We start from the raw sequence: 14142 nt of genomic DNA on the forward strand, positions 1-14142 counted from the left end.
TAACGAACTGTGCATAGAATTTTTACTATTTCTTCTGTGTTGGAGGAGTGAGACTGTCATTATGCAAACAATTGCTCTGAAACAAATGTGTATGGAAAACAGGCAAATGATTGTGTAAATAGGCTAACGGCTAGCTTTATATCCAATCTAATGTCCTCCTCTTGGTTCTTAACACAGTCCCCTGGTTCTCTCTTCCCCCCTCAATCGCTCCCCCCCCCCCCCCTCTCGCTCCCTCTCACTCTCTCCCCCTCTCGCTCTTTCTCTCGCCCCTCTCCTCACCCCTCAGGCCGCACCATCATCCTCTCAACTCACCACATGGATGAGGCGGACATCTTGGGCGACCGCATCGCCATCATCTCCCACGGCAAGCTGTGCTGCGTGGGCTCCTCCCTGTTCCTGAAGACCCAGCTGGGGACGGGCTACTACCTGACCCTGGTGAAGAGAGACTTGGACCTGACCCTCAGCTCCTGTAGGAACTCCTCCAGCAGCAGCTCTGTCTCCTACAGCAAGAAGGTGGGCCTCCCTCAGCCGCAACCTCAGGCCCTCACAGTCCTAAAGGTAGATTGAAATACATCCGGGATGAAGGGACGAAAATCCCCCAGATCCCGACACATATAAAACTACGGTACTCACTTTTAAAGGTAGATTTAAAGACATCACAGTTATGAGAAATGGCAGAAATTGAATTCTTCTCACAGCTAGACTGCTCTGATCTTTAATTCACATAATAACCAAGTTAATCGCCCTGTGTCAGACAAATATAAATGCACCTTTTGCTAAAGAGAATTTATCTCAGTTAGATTAACCAGTGTTGTTTTTCTCTCTGCAGGGGGACAGTGTTTCTGAGAGCAGCTCTGATGCTGGACTGGGTAGTGAACCTGAGAGTGAAGCCACAACTATTGGTAAGTCAGAAAAATGCCTTACGGCCACACTTTGATCCCTATAGAGGGGTCGTTTTATTGTACCCTTTTCAATTTGATCAGAAAGGAACAATAAATGATCATTTAAACCGTTTGGTACTCATCCTTTTTTGGATAACAATAACATGATGCTGACGATAATGATGCTGACGATAATCCTTTTGATCCTTATCCTCCTCTTAGACGTAACCATGATCTCCAATGTGATCTTCAAGCACGTCCCCGCTGCCAGGCTGGTTGAGGACCTGGGCCACGAACTCACCTACGTTCTGCCCTACAAGGCGGCCAAAGGTGGAGCCTTCGTGGAACTCTTCCACGAGATCGACGACCGCCTGTCTGACCTCGGCATCTCCAGCTACGGCATCTCAGACACCACCCTGGAAGAGGTACGGCAAATAACCAAGCAGTTGGATTTGACAATTTTTTTTCAAATATTTACATGCTATATTCTTATAAGTGAGTTATTGTGGCAGTTGATTATTTGATGCATGTATGTTGACTTTGGTTCTTTTATAAAAAAAAAACATATTTATAATACATTTTTGTAGATTTTCCTGAAGGTAGCAGAGGACAGTGGAGTGGACGCTGCTGAACTTCCCAACTCTGGTGAGACATTATCATACTACCCCATTGAAACCCCTTTATAGCAAATACTTCATTTATTAGTGTTCCGTTACTTGTTATCATTCTGTGACTCAACCTCGTCTATGTCGCCTTTCATTCAGATGGCGCCATCCCGGCTCGCAGGCACCGCAGACACGCGTTCGGAGACCACCAGAGCTGTCTGAAACCCTTCACCGAGGATGACGCTTTCGACTTCAACGACTCAGAAGGTGACCCAGGTACCATGTATTACCCGTGAACCATCACTTCACTCCTCTCATGTTCCGTCGGAACGGAGCGCTCTTCGTTTCGACCGTTAATTCACTAAAAGGATCTCATCTCATTTTAAAGCATCATATTCGTGCATTTTGCCCTTGAACACGGTCGTCACTAGTTACCCCAGCCACAAAGTCATAAACCCTGCCTATTTCTACAATTTCTCTTCTTAAAATGTGATTTTAAACCTAACCCTAACCTTATATGAAACATTTTCTTCATTTTTGCGATATTTTGACATTGTGGCTGTGGTAACTAGTGGAAACCCTTGAACACTTGAGGCTCATTCCCTTTCTCCTCTTCCTGCCCCAGAATCTCGTGAGACGGACTGGCTGGGAGGCTCGGATGGTAAAGGCTCGTACCAGGTCAAAGGCTGGCGTCTGATTAGACAGCAGTTTGTGGCGTTGATATGGAAACGCTTCCTGTATGCCCGGCGCTCCAGGAAAGGCTTCTTCGCTCAGGTAAACTGGACTCATCAGGGCATTACAAATAAAATCAAAGTTGATCAAAGTTGTTAAGTGTTACATTTTAATTCATCATCATTACATGATCTAGCAATGGTGCAGCATTGGTGCATCTATTGTACTGCGCAAGTTTATACCATATTTTTACTGGCATTGTGGGTAATTGCCGTGTTTACCTTGGAACCCCTTCATTTGGTAGCGAAGTAGATCTTCAACTTCAAATATCAGTTCCTGTTGTAAACGTAGCCTTGTCCTGTGTTGGTTTCAGATCGTTCTTCCTGCTGTGTTTGTGTGCATCGCCCTCGTCTTCAGTCTCATCGTCCCTCCGTTTGGAAAGTATCCCAGCCTGGAGCTGGAGCCCGGCATGTATGAAGAACAGTTCACCTTCATCAGGTACGACCAACGCCAACTTTATGGAGCGATATTAGTGCCAACAGAATGTTTATTTGTTTTCATACATCTTTGAATATGTAGATACTTCTCACATTCACTCAGTTATTTGAACCCGAGGTTAGAAAGCCTGGAAATCAAAGATCAAAAATCAAAGTACAGTGTTTCTTACGTAGAGAAATGATGTTACGGAAACGTATACGATGAAGGTCACCCGTTGGGTTGTAAGAAGTAGTGCCGTGTCTGTTTCCTTGACGATGGTACAATATTATCTCGTTGCAGCAACGACGCCCCTGGGGATGCAGACACTAACAAGCTGTTGGGTGCCCTGACAAACTACGACGGCTTTGGTTCGCGCTGCAACTCACTGTAAGTCTGACCCCCCCCCGTACTAACCAAAACTAACCAAATACAGTTCGGCTAAACTACAGTATCGATATTCACTGGTTGTAAAAGAGTTGATAGTTAAATACTTGTCGCTTTGAAGAGTGATTATAACTTTCTCGCTCTCTCAACAGTCATATTCCTTGCAACACGTTGGATGATGAGTGGGCCGTTCCTGAGGTACCGGAGAGTGTGAGGGACATCTTTATGAATGGCAACTGGAGTATGGAAAACCCCTCTCCTCTGTGTGAGTGCAGCTGTGAAGGACGCAAGAAGATGCTTCCTGAATGCCCAGCGGGAGCTGGTGGTCTGCCTCCTCCACAGGTACACACGCATGAGAAAACACACACACACACACACACACACACACACACACACACAGAAATGCAGATAATGTAGTATCCACAAAAGTTTAATCTCGTTCTTTCTTTCTCTTCAGGTGAAAATCAGTGACAAAGGTACCCTGCAAAATCTGACTGGCAGAAATATCTCAGATTACCTGGTCAAAACCTATGCTCAGATTATCGGGAAAAGGTATAATTGATTATATTATTTTATTACAAATGTAGATGTTTATTTTAATGCTCCATTTGATTTCAATGAAAAAGGAGGTGGAACATTATGTTAATACTGTACATGGTGTCTTTTCACAGTTTGAAGAACAAAATCTCGGTCAATGAATTCAGGTAAACTGGCAGGTGTCAATCTCTCAATGCTAAATACACTGTAGGTCTTTAGAACGTGCCATAGGCATCAGTAGTGGTCTGAGAACGTTCTGTACCACGTTATTCAATAATATGCAATTGTGGTTTTTTTTATGCAGATATGGTGGATTCTCATTGGGCGCTAGGAACACTCAGCACCTCCCACCAGGTGATGATATTGATCAGGCCATCTCTGAGATCAGACAACGCTTCCACCTGGAAAGAGTAAGCCTTACCATTACATACTTAATATCCCCTATACTTACCCTGGAACAATGCCACTGTAATGTACTGTACAGTATTATCAACATAGAAATAGAATGGCTAGAATGGACGTTCAAGTCCAGGTTCTGTTCGTGTAACGGCGGCCATATTGAGTGTACTCATGAGTGTTTCACTCAAATGATCAGGGTCTGAGGGGCTTTGTCCCTTCTAACAATTACATTTCTATGATTACCAATACTTGCTATTTGTTTAAATGTTGGCATTTAATGTTGTTAGGGTTAGCTTGCGTACTAAACTGGGTCTTGCGGTCTTTCTCTGTATAGGGGACTGCTGCTGACCGTTTCCTTGCCAGCTTATCCAGTTTTATCCAGGGACTGGACACTAAGAACAATGTCAAGGTTAGTTTAGTGCTTTGGTGCAAATTTTCCACACTCGTATAAATGTAGGGTTCAACTGCAGGTCTTTTGTTGCACAATTTAGATTGCACAGTGATTCATTTAATCACATGTTGAACTTCGTGCCGCTTTCACTGTGGGAACATTGTTTCAGACCCAACACAGTAGATTTTTATGCTTACACAGCTGAAAAGCTTTTAAAATTGCTACGACTGCACTTTGACCTTAATGAGCAAGTTCAGACCGACGGAAATGCCATGACCAGGAAATGAGACTTGAGGAACGAAGAGGAAACGCTCACACTGTTTTTCAGGGAACTTGAACGATGTTGATTATATCCAGACCAAAGACCTTTTGTTCTAGAACCTAAAGTCACTCATCATCACTTCCGTTATTCTACCAAGAAGCGGAAGATGAGGCCTTTGTGTGTTTGCTTAGTCAGTTTTCGCATTTATCGCTTCCGCCATTTTAAGGCCTCACAAAAACACTTCTTCCTTCCTCTGTTTTAATAGCTCCTCCCTCCTAACCTCTGTCCTGTAACCTCTGACCCCATCCAGATCTGGTTCAACAACAAGGGGTGGCACAGCATCGGGTCTTTCCTGAACGTGATGAACAACGGAATCCTGCGCGCCAGCCTGCCCGCCGGCCAGGACTCCAGCAAGTATGGCATCCGTGCTTTCAACCACCCACTCAACCTCACCAAGGAGCAACTGTCCCAGGTCGCACTGTAAGTACCTAGTCGACAACTCAAATTCTTCCATTAAATACATTTCTCATCTATCAATAACATGGATTGGAAGAAATATACAGTATGACAATGCAACTCCTTATAGTCGTTGAAAGGTCTCTAGTTCGAATCGCAGAGCCGACAAGGTGAAACATCTGTTGATGGGCCCTTGAGCAAGGCACTTAATCCTAATTGCTCAATGGGGGGGTGAATCAGAGAGAGTTGGGATACGCAAAAAAACACATTTCCAAATCACACATGCACATAGACACACCGTGTGTGTGAAATAGAACAAATATAAGTACCAACCTAATTACTATTTCTTTTTTTAATAAAAAAAAAGCATGGCAACACTTTACTTAAAGCATCCAGGCATAATGCTTTATAACTTGCTCTATGTATGACTCAGAACCATATTTTCCCTCTGCATGCTCCCTCCAGGATGACCACCTCTGTGGACGTGCTGGTGTCCATCTGCGTGATCTTCGCCATGTCTTTCGTCCCGGCCAGCTTCGTAGTCTTCCTCATTCAGGAGAGAGTCAACAAGGCCAAGCACATGCAGTTCATCAGTGGTGTGCATCCCTTCCTCTATTGGCTGTCCAACTTCATCTGGGACATGGTAAGTCTTCTCATCTCATCCTGCACTCTTAGAATCTTTTTTTTCCCTATCTAAAACCTTTAAGGGTTCTATCTAGAAACTTTAAGGGTTCTATCTAGAACCTTTAAGGGTTATTTGGCTGTCCCCATAGGAAAACCATTTAAAGAACCCTTTTTGGTTCCATGTAGAACCTTTTTTGGGTTCCATGTAGAACCTTTTCCACAGAGGGTTCTACATGGAACCCAAAATGTTGGAGGCTGCTGAGTCGGAGGACGGCTCATAATGATGGCTGGAATGGAGTCAATGGAATGGCATCAAAGACGTTGTTTCCATGTGGTTGATGCCATTCCATTGACTCCCTTCCAGACATTATTATGAGCCGTCCTCCTCTCAGCAGCCTCCACTGGCCTGGAACCAAAAAGGCTTCTCCTATGGCGACGGCCAGAGAATGTTAAGTTCTAAGAGTGTAGGGAGGTCAGTGTGGATATACAGTATACCATATATATTAGTTCACAGTGACTAGTGAACGTACACCCCATTTAGATGTCATTTGAAGGCAGCATAATGTGAAGACTGTACACGCGATGTGACTTTCAATAACTGTATATTAGACTTTTATAAAAAATTCAAATGACTTGAGACACCATGGAAATGTCCCAAACACATATTCTCCGCTGTTTTAAGTCAACTCATTGGGATAGCTCTGTATCTGGACTGTACGCAGCATCTTCCTTTACCCTGAAATGGTATGTGACTGTATGAGAAAGTCCTGAATGTCCTGGCCTCTTCCTGTATGTTCCAGTGTAACTACATCGTCCCTGCTACTCTGGTCATCATCATCTTCATCTGCTTCCAACAAGACGCCTACGTCTCCTCCACCAACCTGCCTGTACTGGCCCTGCTGCTGCTGCTCTATGGGTGAGGGACACACACATACACACACACAGAGGCACACAGATGCAGAAACACCCACCACACACAAACACATGCAGAAACACACAGATGCAGAAACACCCACCACACACACACAGGCAGAAGCACACAGATGCAGAAACACCCACCACACACAAACACATGCAGAAACACACACCACACGCAGAAACACACACCACGCACACACACAGGCAGAAGCGCACACACACGCAGAAAACACGTGCAGGCACATATGTCGCACACTCGGATATGTCGCAGACAAACTACGTCCCTCACACACCATATGTCCTAGCGATGCAAGGCTGCGTCTGTATACGATTGGGAGCTACAACGTACCTGTTCTGACTTCCTTTTTGATGTCTGCTCCTAGGTGGTCCATCACGCCCCTGATGTACCCGGCGTCCTTCTTCTTCAAGATCCCCAGCACGGCCTACGTGGTGCTCACCTCCGTCAACATCCTCATCGGCATCAACGGCAGCGTCTCCACCTTCGTCCTCGAGCTCTTCGGCAGCAACGTGCGTACAACAAGACTTCATAAGGGCTTCGTTAAACTTCATAGTGACTTAATAGGGCTTCATAGAACTTGTGAAAGTCATTAGGTGGACCCATACCGCAGAAATGAAAGATCCCTGTGGAAATGCTTTTTATCCGTGTGACACACTGTTACAATTCAGCACTTATTTTATTACAAGATTTAAAGTGAATTGAATGAAATTGGGACTTTAGAAATACATGTGACAGCTTGACTGCTTCTACACCGGCATTGCTTGCTGTTTGGGGTTTTAGGCTGGGTTTCTGTACAGCACTTTGAGATATCAGCTGATGTAAGAAGGGCTATATAAATAAATTTGATTTGATTTGACTGATTGTGTGTTGTTCTACTACGTGACAACAGGAGATCGGAGGGATCAACGACATCCTGAAGAACGTGTTCCTGATCTTCCCTCACTTCTGTCTGGGCCGAGGCCTCATCGACATGGTGAAGAACCAGGCCATGGCCGACGCTCTGGAGAGGTTTGGTAAGTAGGCTCAGGTCATAGGTCATAGGTCGTTTATTACGTTAGGACAAAAAAGTAATGTCAATGAATCAAGTTTGTGATTTAATGTTTTTGTTATTATTATTATTGTAAATTTGTCAGGGCTGTGCTTCTGTTTCTTGACCAATCATCTGTTCCTTCCATTGGTTCAAGGTGAGAACCGGTTCCGTTCCCCTCTGGCGTGGGACATGGTGGGCAAGAACCTGTTCGCCATGGCTGTGCAGGGCGTGGTGTTCTTCACTATCACCGTGCTCATCCAATACCGCTTCTGTATCAAGGCCAGGTAGGCGTGGCCTCGCATTTCATTGGACAGATTAATCTGACTCTTTTGTTGTGTCCTTTATCCACTTTCTATTTAAAAAATAATACAAATGAAAATTGTCAAGTCGGTAAAAGATTTTGCATTCATAATGATCTGCTGTAAATATCCTCCCTGATCTGATTGGATGTCTCAGATCTTTGCGCACCGACCAGAAACCTATCGGTGAGGAGGATGAAGACGTGGCCAGAGAGAGGCAAAGGATTCTGGGAGGAGGGGGACAGTCTGACATTCTGGAACTCAAGCAGCTGACCAAGGTGTACAATAGAAAACAGAAACCAGCAGTGGATCGTCTTTGTGTGGGAATTCCTCCTGGAGAGGTGAGCTGGCTCTGCTACCACTGTACAGCATAGATAGGGACGGGAGTTTTTCCTGGCCATATGACCTCACCTGCTCATTAGTCTCCATTAGATTAGTTTTCCTGGTCACACGACCATTAGACTCCATTAGATTAGTTTTCCTGGTCACACGACCATTAGACTCCATTAGACTAGTTTTCCTGGTCACACGACCATTAGACTCCATTAGATTAGTTTTCCTGGTCACACGACCATTAGACTCCATTAGATTAGTTTTCCTGGTCACACGACCATTGTATCCATTAGATTAGTTTTCCTGGTCACACGACCATTAGACTCCATTAGATTAGTTTTCCTGGTCACACGACCATTAGACTCCATTAGATTAGTTTTCCTGGTCACACGACCATTAGACTCCATTAGATTAGTTTTCCTGGTCACACGACCATTAGACTCCATTAGACTAGTTTTCCTGGTCACATGACCTTACCTGATCATTGGTCTACAATAGACTAGCTTTACTGGTCAGGTCAGATGGTCAGGAAAAGTTGCTGGCCCTGCCCATAGATTCTCCCCTTTCCATATCCTGTTGGTGGTTCAGTCCAGTGAAACTCTTCTCTCCTCTCTCTCTCTCTCTCCAGTGTTTTGGTCTGCTTGGAGTCAACGGAGCAGGAAAGACGAGCACCTTCAAGATGCTGACTGGAGACTCAATAGTCACGAGTGGAGAAGCTTACCTGGCGGGAAAGAGGTGAGAAGGATAGTAAAGATAATTAAACAAGCTGAACAAATTGTTATTACGGGATTTATACAGTATACAGGTACCGTATTTTACAGTATAGCCTCTAAGACCTTGTTCACACTGAAGCTTCCATGACCATTGTACATCGCAATAGTCTTGCAACGTCTTGAAATACGTACTGTGAACGGAGTCTTAAATAATTTGGAGGTGTGTGCTGTTGTGACTGACATTGTGTCACTGTGTGGTCCACCAGTGTGTTGACGGAGATAAACGAGGTGCACCAGAACATGGGCTACTGCCCTCAGTTTGATGCTATCAACGACCTGCTGACTGGCAGGGAGCACCTTGAGTTCTACGCCATCCTGAGGGGGGTTCCCGAGAAGGAAGTGTGTGAGGTGAGCGTGTGTCCGTGTGTTATCCCCTTGACAAAAAAAATAACATTCTTACAACCGTGACATTTTGTGCCCTGTCAAAGGACAGGTAACTATGTCATGCTCTTTATTTGGAGACCTTGTCTCTGCCTTTTTGTTGGTCCATTTTAAGGGCAGGTAATTGTTTTAAGGACATGTTTTTGTTTTATGGACAATTTGTTGTTTTATGGACGGGTTGTTGTTTTAAGGGCGGGTTGTTGTTTGAAGGGCGGGTTGTTGTTTTAAGGGCGGGTTGTTGTTTGAAGGGCGGGTTGTTGTTTGAAGGGCGGGTTGTTGTTTGAAGGGCGGGTTGTTGTTTGAAGGGCGGGTTGTTGTTTGAAGGGCGGGTTGTTGTTTGAAGGGCGGGTTGTTGTTTGAAGGGCGGGTTGTTGTTTTAAGGACAGGTTGTTTCGGTTTACTTCCTGAATTGACTGAAGTAAGATGGGATTGACCCCAGCCCTGGTGGGCTATAGTATGTGATCTTGTTATCTTGTTAGTCTAATCATGTCTTTGGCACCTCTCTCTCTCTCTCTCTCTCTCTCTCTGGTCCAGGTGGCAGAGTGGGGCATCCGTAAACTAGGCCTGATCAAGTATGTGGACAAGGCAGCAGGGAGCTACAGTGGAGGGAACATGAGGAAACTCTCCACGGCCATGGCACTGATCGGTGGTCCCCCGGTGGTCTTCCTGGTGAGTAGGCCTACTTTATGAGCCTTTTAACTAACTAATCATTTGTTTATATACCCAAACGTTGTTATAATGTTATTCAGTCATGGTACGTTACAGTATAGCAATGTGTGTGAACTGGACCAACCTTTTAAATTCAAGTTCAATAGCTATTACAGTATCTAGGGCGCAGAGTTTTTCCTGATCACATCATGGTCAGTTGGAAAAACTCCCAGCCTAACCTATAACCTAGAAACCAATCTCTCCATTGAGGATGTCAACAATAGACCAGGCGCTAGAGGATGTTGTTTCCTACACCAACTTGTTCCTGGGCCTAGTCTGACCAGGCTGTGGTGTTGTTCTTCTTTGTGACTGACAGGACGAGCCCACCACTGGTATGGACCCCAAGGCCAGGCGGGCTCTGTGGAACTGCATTCTCAGTATCGTCAAGGAGGGGCGATCGGTGGTTCTCACCTCGCACAGTATGGAGGAGTGTGAGGCCCTGTGTACGCGGATGGCCATCATGGTCAATGGGAGGTTCCGCTGCCTGGGCAGCGTACAGCACTTAAAGAACAGGTAAGAAAGGAGAGAGGGAGAGATGGGATGTTCAGTAGTGAATCACTACATTGGTGAAGAAGCACTGTGGCCATTTTGGATCAACATTGAGCCAACGCTAATCATCCCTATGCGTTTCCTCATTCAGATTTGGGGATGGCTACACCATCATCCTCCGGGTGGCAGGACCAGACCCGGACCTGAGGCCGGTGATGGAGTTTATTGAGAAGGAGCTTCCAGGCAGCACTCTGAAGGAGAAGCACAGGAACATGCTGCAGTATCAGCTGTCCTCCTCCAAAACCTCCCTGGCACGCATCTTCAGCATCCTGGCCAAGAACAAGGAGTGGCTGCACATTGAGGACTACTCCGTTTCCCAGACAACACTAGACCAAGTAAGCACTGAGGCTGGTTGAAAACGTTGTCGTCGGCCATTTTGATTATCGTAGCAATTATTATTTTATTATACTTTTTTTTTTATTGAAATAAAGTTGTTGTTTTTCGAGGGGGTCTTGCATAGGTTTAGATGAAATGAGTGTTTCATTGCCAATACAAAATAGAACAATAAAAATAAAAACATTTAAACCAAAATACAAATGAAACAACCGTTGCTTGCATAGCACACTGATTCATCTGGTCTGTGTGTGTTCTCTTGTCTTCAGGTGTTTGTCAATTTCGCCAAGGACCAAAGTGACGAGGACCACTTAAAAGACATTTCCGTGCACAAGAGAGACGCGGTGGCAGTGGACATTACTCAGCTCAAGTCTTTCCTCACAGACGAGAAGGCCAGGGAGAGCTGTGTGTGAATCCAAGGCTGCACCTGAAGTGGAACTCTATTCCCTACGTAGTGCGCTACCTTCGACCAGAGCCAGGTCAAAAAAGTGCGCTGTGTTGGGTATAGGGTGCCATTTTGGACGAACCCTGTGTCTGTTCCTATCCCCCTCCCAGATGAACTGCTGAGGCGCCTGTAGACGGGTCATTCTGGAGAGGAGGGTTTTCTACTTTATTGTAGCGTTCTTTTAATTCTTTCTCAGTGGACTGCCCAGCGTTAGCGTTCTTTGTAGGGCGACACGAGAACAAGCGGCAGAAGTTCAACACTGAAACGCAATGCAAATCAATGCAAATCAACAAAGATGACACAATCCCATGAAGTGTTCTCCGAGGAACAGCCTTGTGGCCCTCGTTAGCTAGATTGAAAAGACTGAAAGACTTGACTATACTTCAAAGTTGTACCCCAGTTAGAGCATTAAGAGTACACAGTTTCTGTGTGCTCACTTGACCTGGATCAGCGACACGCTCGACAATGTAAAAAGAAGTTCCAATCAACTCGCTCACTGCCAACCGACAGTCATTTTGATTCAACGTCTATTTTCTCTCCCTCGCTTTGTTACCATGAGAAGTACTTTTTTTTTTATGAACCGGAAGAACAAGAATCAATTCCAACGACAGTCCAATCCCAAATAAAATACATTTTGAATACAGTATATTGATCAATTTAGTTTTGTATCTGAAAAAATGGAACCTAATGGTGTTTGTTGTATTTTTTTTTTTAAAGATTAATGTTTTGTCTTTGTTGTCATGACGCCCAGCACAGTGCCTGCAATCATGGTGGAGATAATGTTAACACTCCAAAAGAGAGGCCATGGAATGTTCTGGAATGACAAAGCAAAAAGACCGGAGCTTCTTTAGAACCCTGAAGGGATGTCAGAGAGACCTTATTGTCAGATTACTGCTTTAAATGTACTGTACTATGGCAGTGAGGCGTCAATTTCTGTACTTCTGTATGTGAATGTGCAGTCTAATAATGACAACAGTTGTTTATTAGCTAACAATCATCCGTCTGACATTTGTGACAGGTTTTCTGAAGTGTGAGGATGGAACTAAATTTCATGCTTTTCTAAATAGCGTAGATAGGACCTGTACGGTATGTGTGCCAAAGCATAAACCCTCTAAGACAGGCATAATGGACTAAAGAGATTGGCTGTTGTTGTTGGACAACCTACTGGGGTTTTCCCCCCAGCAGGCTTCAAGATTCTGTGTTAAAAAGCGGTATTACTAACATGACCACGGGAGAAATGTGACTGCGTATTCATTTTTTTTCTTCTTCTTCATTTATATATGTATTGTGAAGTCACAGGTAAACAGTGACAGGAGAACAGACATGGGTGAGCTATATCTTCAATATAGAATATATATGTGTATATATATATACACATATATTCTATATGTGTATATATATATATATTCTATATGTGTGTATATATATATATATATATATATGATGTGTCGTTCAGTAAACACTGTCACCAGTGCCAAAACGTTGAGTCAACGTTGTGTTGAGGTTGAGTCAGGGGGGCGGGCGGCTTATTTGTACACTTTTACTTGTCTTTTTCCTTGAACAGCTGACTTCCTGTAGTTCAGCCACCATCTTTGGAGTTTTTCGCCGAGCACGTGGCTACACATGGAGGCTGGGTCTCACGTGTTGCTCACAAACGATCCAATCATCATTTTACATCCTGTTGCCGTTGCCGCGGTCCTTCTTGTGCATTATTATTCCTGACCCCAAATGTACACCCCCCTCTTCTGTAACTCCCACTGTTGTATTTACTGACAAACAACACTTCTGCCATAGTTACACCAGCAGTCTGCCATATAAACATACAAACTTAGGGCCAAACAAACACGATAAAAGGCAACAGTCGAACACCAGTCGAATTGAGAGGGACCAGACCAATAAAGTGCCACCGTTTTGGTTACGTTACGATGAATACTACGTTCATGCGGACAGAATAGCTGATTACACAAAGATGTGATGTGGACGCCTCCTAGCACTTTATAGAAGTTTTCTATGTATTCTAATCTACACAGTACAGGATTTACACTGGAATAGCCCCAGATTTCAGAAGACACACCTGGAACTACAATGCATTTTGTTTGTTCCATGACAAAAAAAAGAAGAGAAAAAAAAAACTATTTGGAGGAGAAAGTGTCCGACTGTACCATGGTAGTTATTTTCTTGTGTTGATTATATGTTTACATTTGACGTATTAAAAAGGTTGTTTGTGTCTGTTATTTGTTGTGTACAGTACTTATGTACATGAATAAAAATTGATACATTTTGAAGATAGTTGTTTGTCTGCTTTAAAAAAAAAATCTTACCACTATTATCTTGTCTTCATCATGATCAATTCTAGATCTCTTTAAGGTAAACTGTTTTCCAAATCCTTTCTAAAATACATGACTTATAGTTTGCCCTTATTTCTACAATAATTCAAGTCAAAACAACTTCATGTTAACAACAGGCGGCACCATTTCTGCCGTTTACAACTTTTCCCTTCTACCAAAGATGATTGATATCCTATATACATGTCTCACCCTAACAGCAGGCTGTCTAGCTGCGGCAGAGGATGTAAAACCATAACAAATACATCGTTTCGGCAGCAGATTGATTGATAATGTCAAAAGCTTCACTGAAGTCAAACAAAACAGTGATAATCTGCTGTA

The 14142-nt window shown here is 44.0% G+C and overlaps 1 protein-coding gene across 5 annotated transcripts in view; it reads left to right on the top strand.

Annotated features, from left to right (window-relative positions):
• LOC115191837 (ATP-binding cassette sub-family A member 1) overlaps positions 1–13761 on the top strand; it is a 40912-nt gene extending 27151 nt beyond the window's left edge. For 2 of the 5 annotated variants that reach the window (XM_029749793.1, XM_029749792.1), the window contains 26 exons: positions 287–558; positions 830–902; positions 1104–1306; positions 1469–1526; positions 1646–1762; positions 2112–2260; positions 2532–2656; positions 2936–3022; positions 3172–3361; positions 3477–3571; positions 3691–3723; positions 3861–3966; positions 4290–4364; positions 4919–5088; positions 5530–5707; positions 6489–6604; positions 6990–7134; positions 7515–7638; positions 7810–7939; positions 8112–8295; positions 8916–9022; positions 9267–9408; positions 9976–10110; positions 10466–10662; positions 10790–11033; positions 11301–13761. In XM_029749793.1, coding sequence (XP_029605653.1) covers positions 287–558; positions 830–902; positions 1104–1306; positions 1469–1526; positions 1646–1762; positions 2112–2260; positions 2532–2656; positions 2936–3022; positions 3172–3361; positions 3477–3571; positions 3691–3723; positions 3861–3966; positions 4290–4364; positions 4919–5088; positions 5530–5707; positions 6489–6604; positions 6990–7134; positions 7515–7638; positions 7810–7939; positions 8112–8295; positions 8916–9022; positions 9267–9408; positions 9976–10110; positions 10466–10662; positions 10790–11033; positions 11301–11444 — 3599 coding nt within the window. In that variant the 3' untranslated portion in view covers positions 11445–13761. The remainder of the gene's footprint in view (positions 1–286; positions 559–829; positions 903–1103; positions 1307–1468; positions 1527–1645; positions 1763–2111; positions 2261–2531; positions 2657–2935; positions 3023–3171; positions 3362–3476; positions 3572–3690; positions 3724–3860; positions 3967–4289; positions 4365–4918; positions 5089–5529; positions 5708–6488; positions 6605–6989; positions 7135–7514; positions 7639–7809; positions 7940–8111; positions 8296–8915; positions 9023–9266; positions 9409–9975; positions 10111–10465; positions 10663–10789; positions 11034–11300) is intronic. The other 3 variants (XM_029749794.1, XM_029749795.1, XM_029749796.1) reach the window with 3 other exon arrangements.
• The last annotated feature ends 381 nt before the right edge of the window (positions 13762–14142 follow it).

This window comes from Salmo trutta, chromosome 4, assembly GCF_901001165.1.
Source record: "Salmo trutta chromosome 4, fSalTru1.1, whole genome shotgun sequence".
NCBI lineage: Eukaryota > Metazoa > Chordata > Actinopteri > Salmoniformes > Salmonidae > Salmo > Salmo trutta.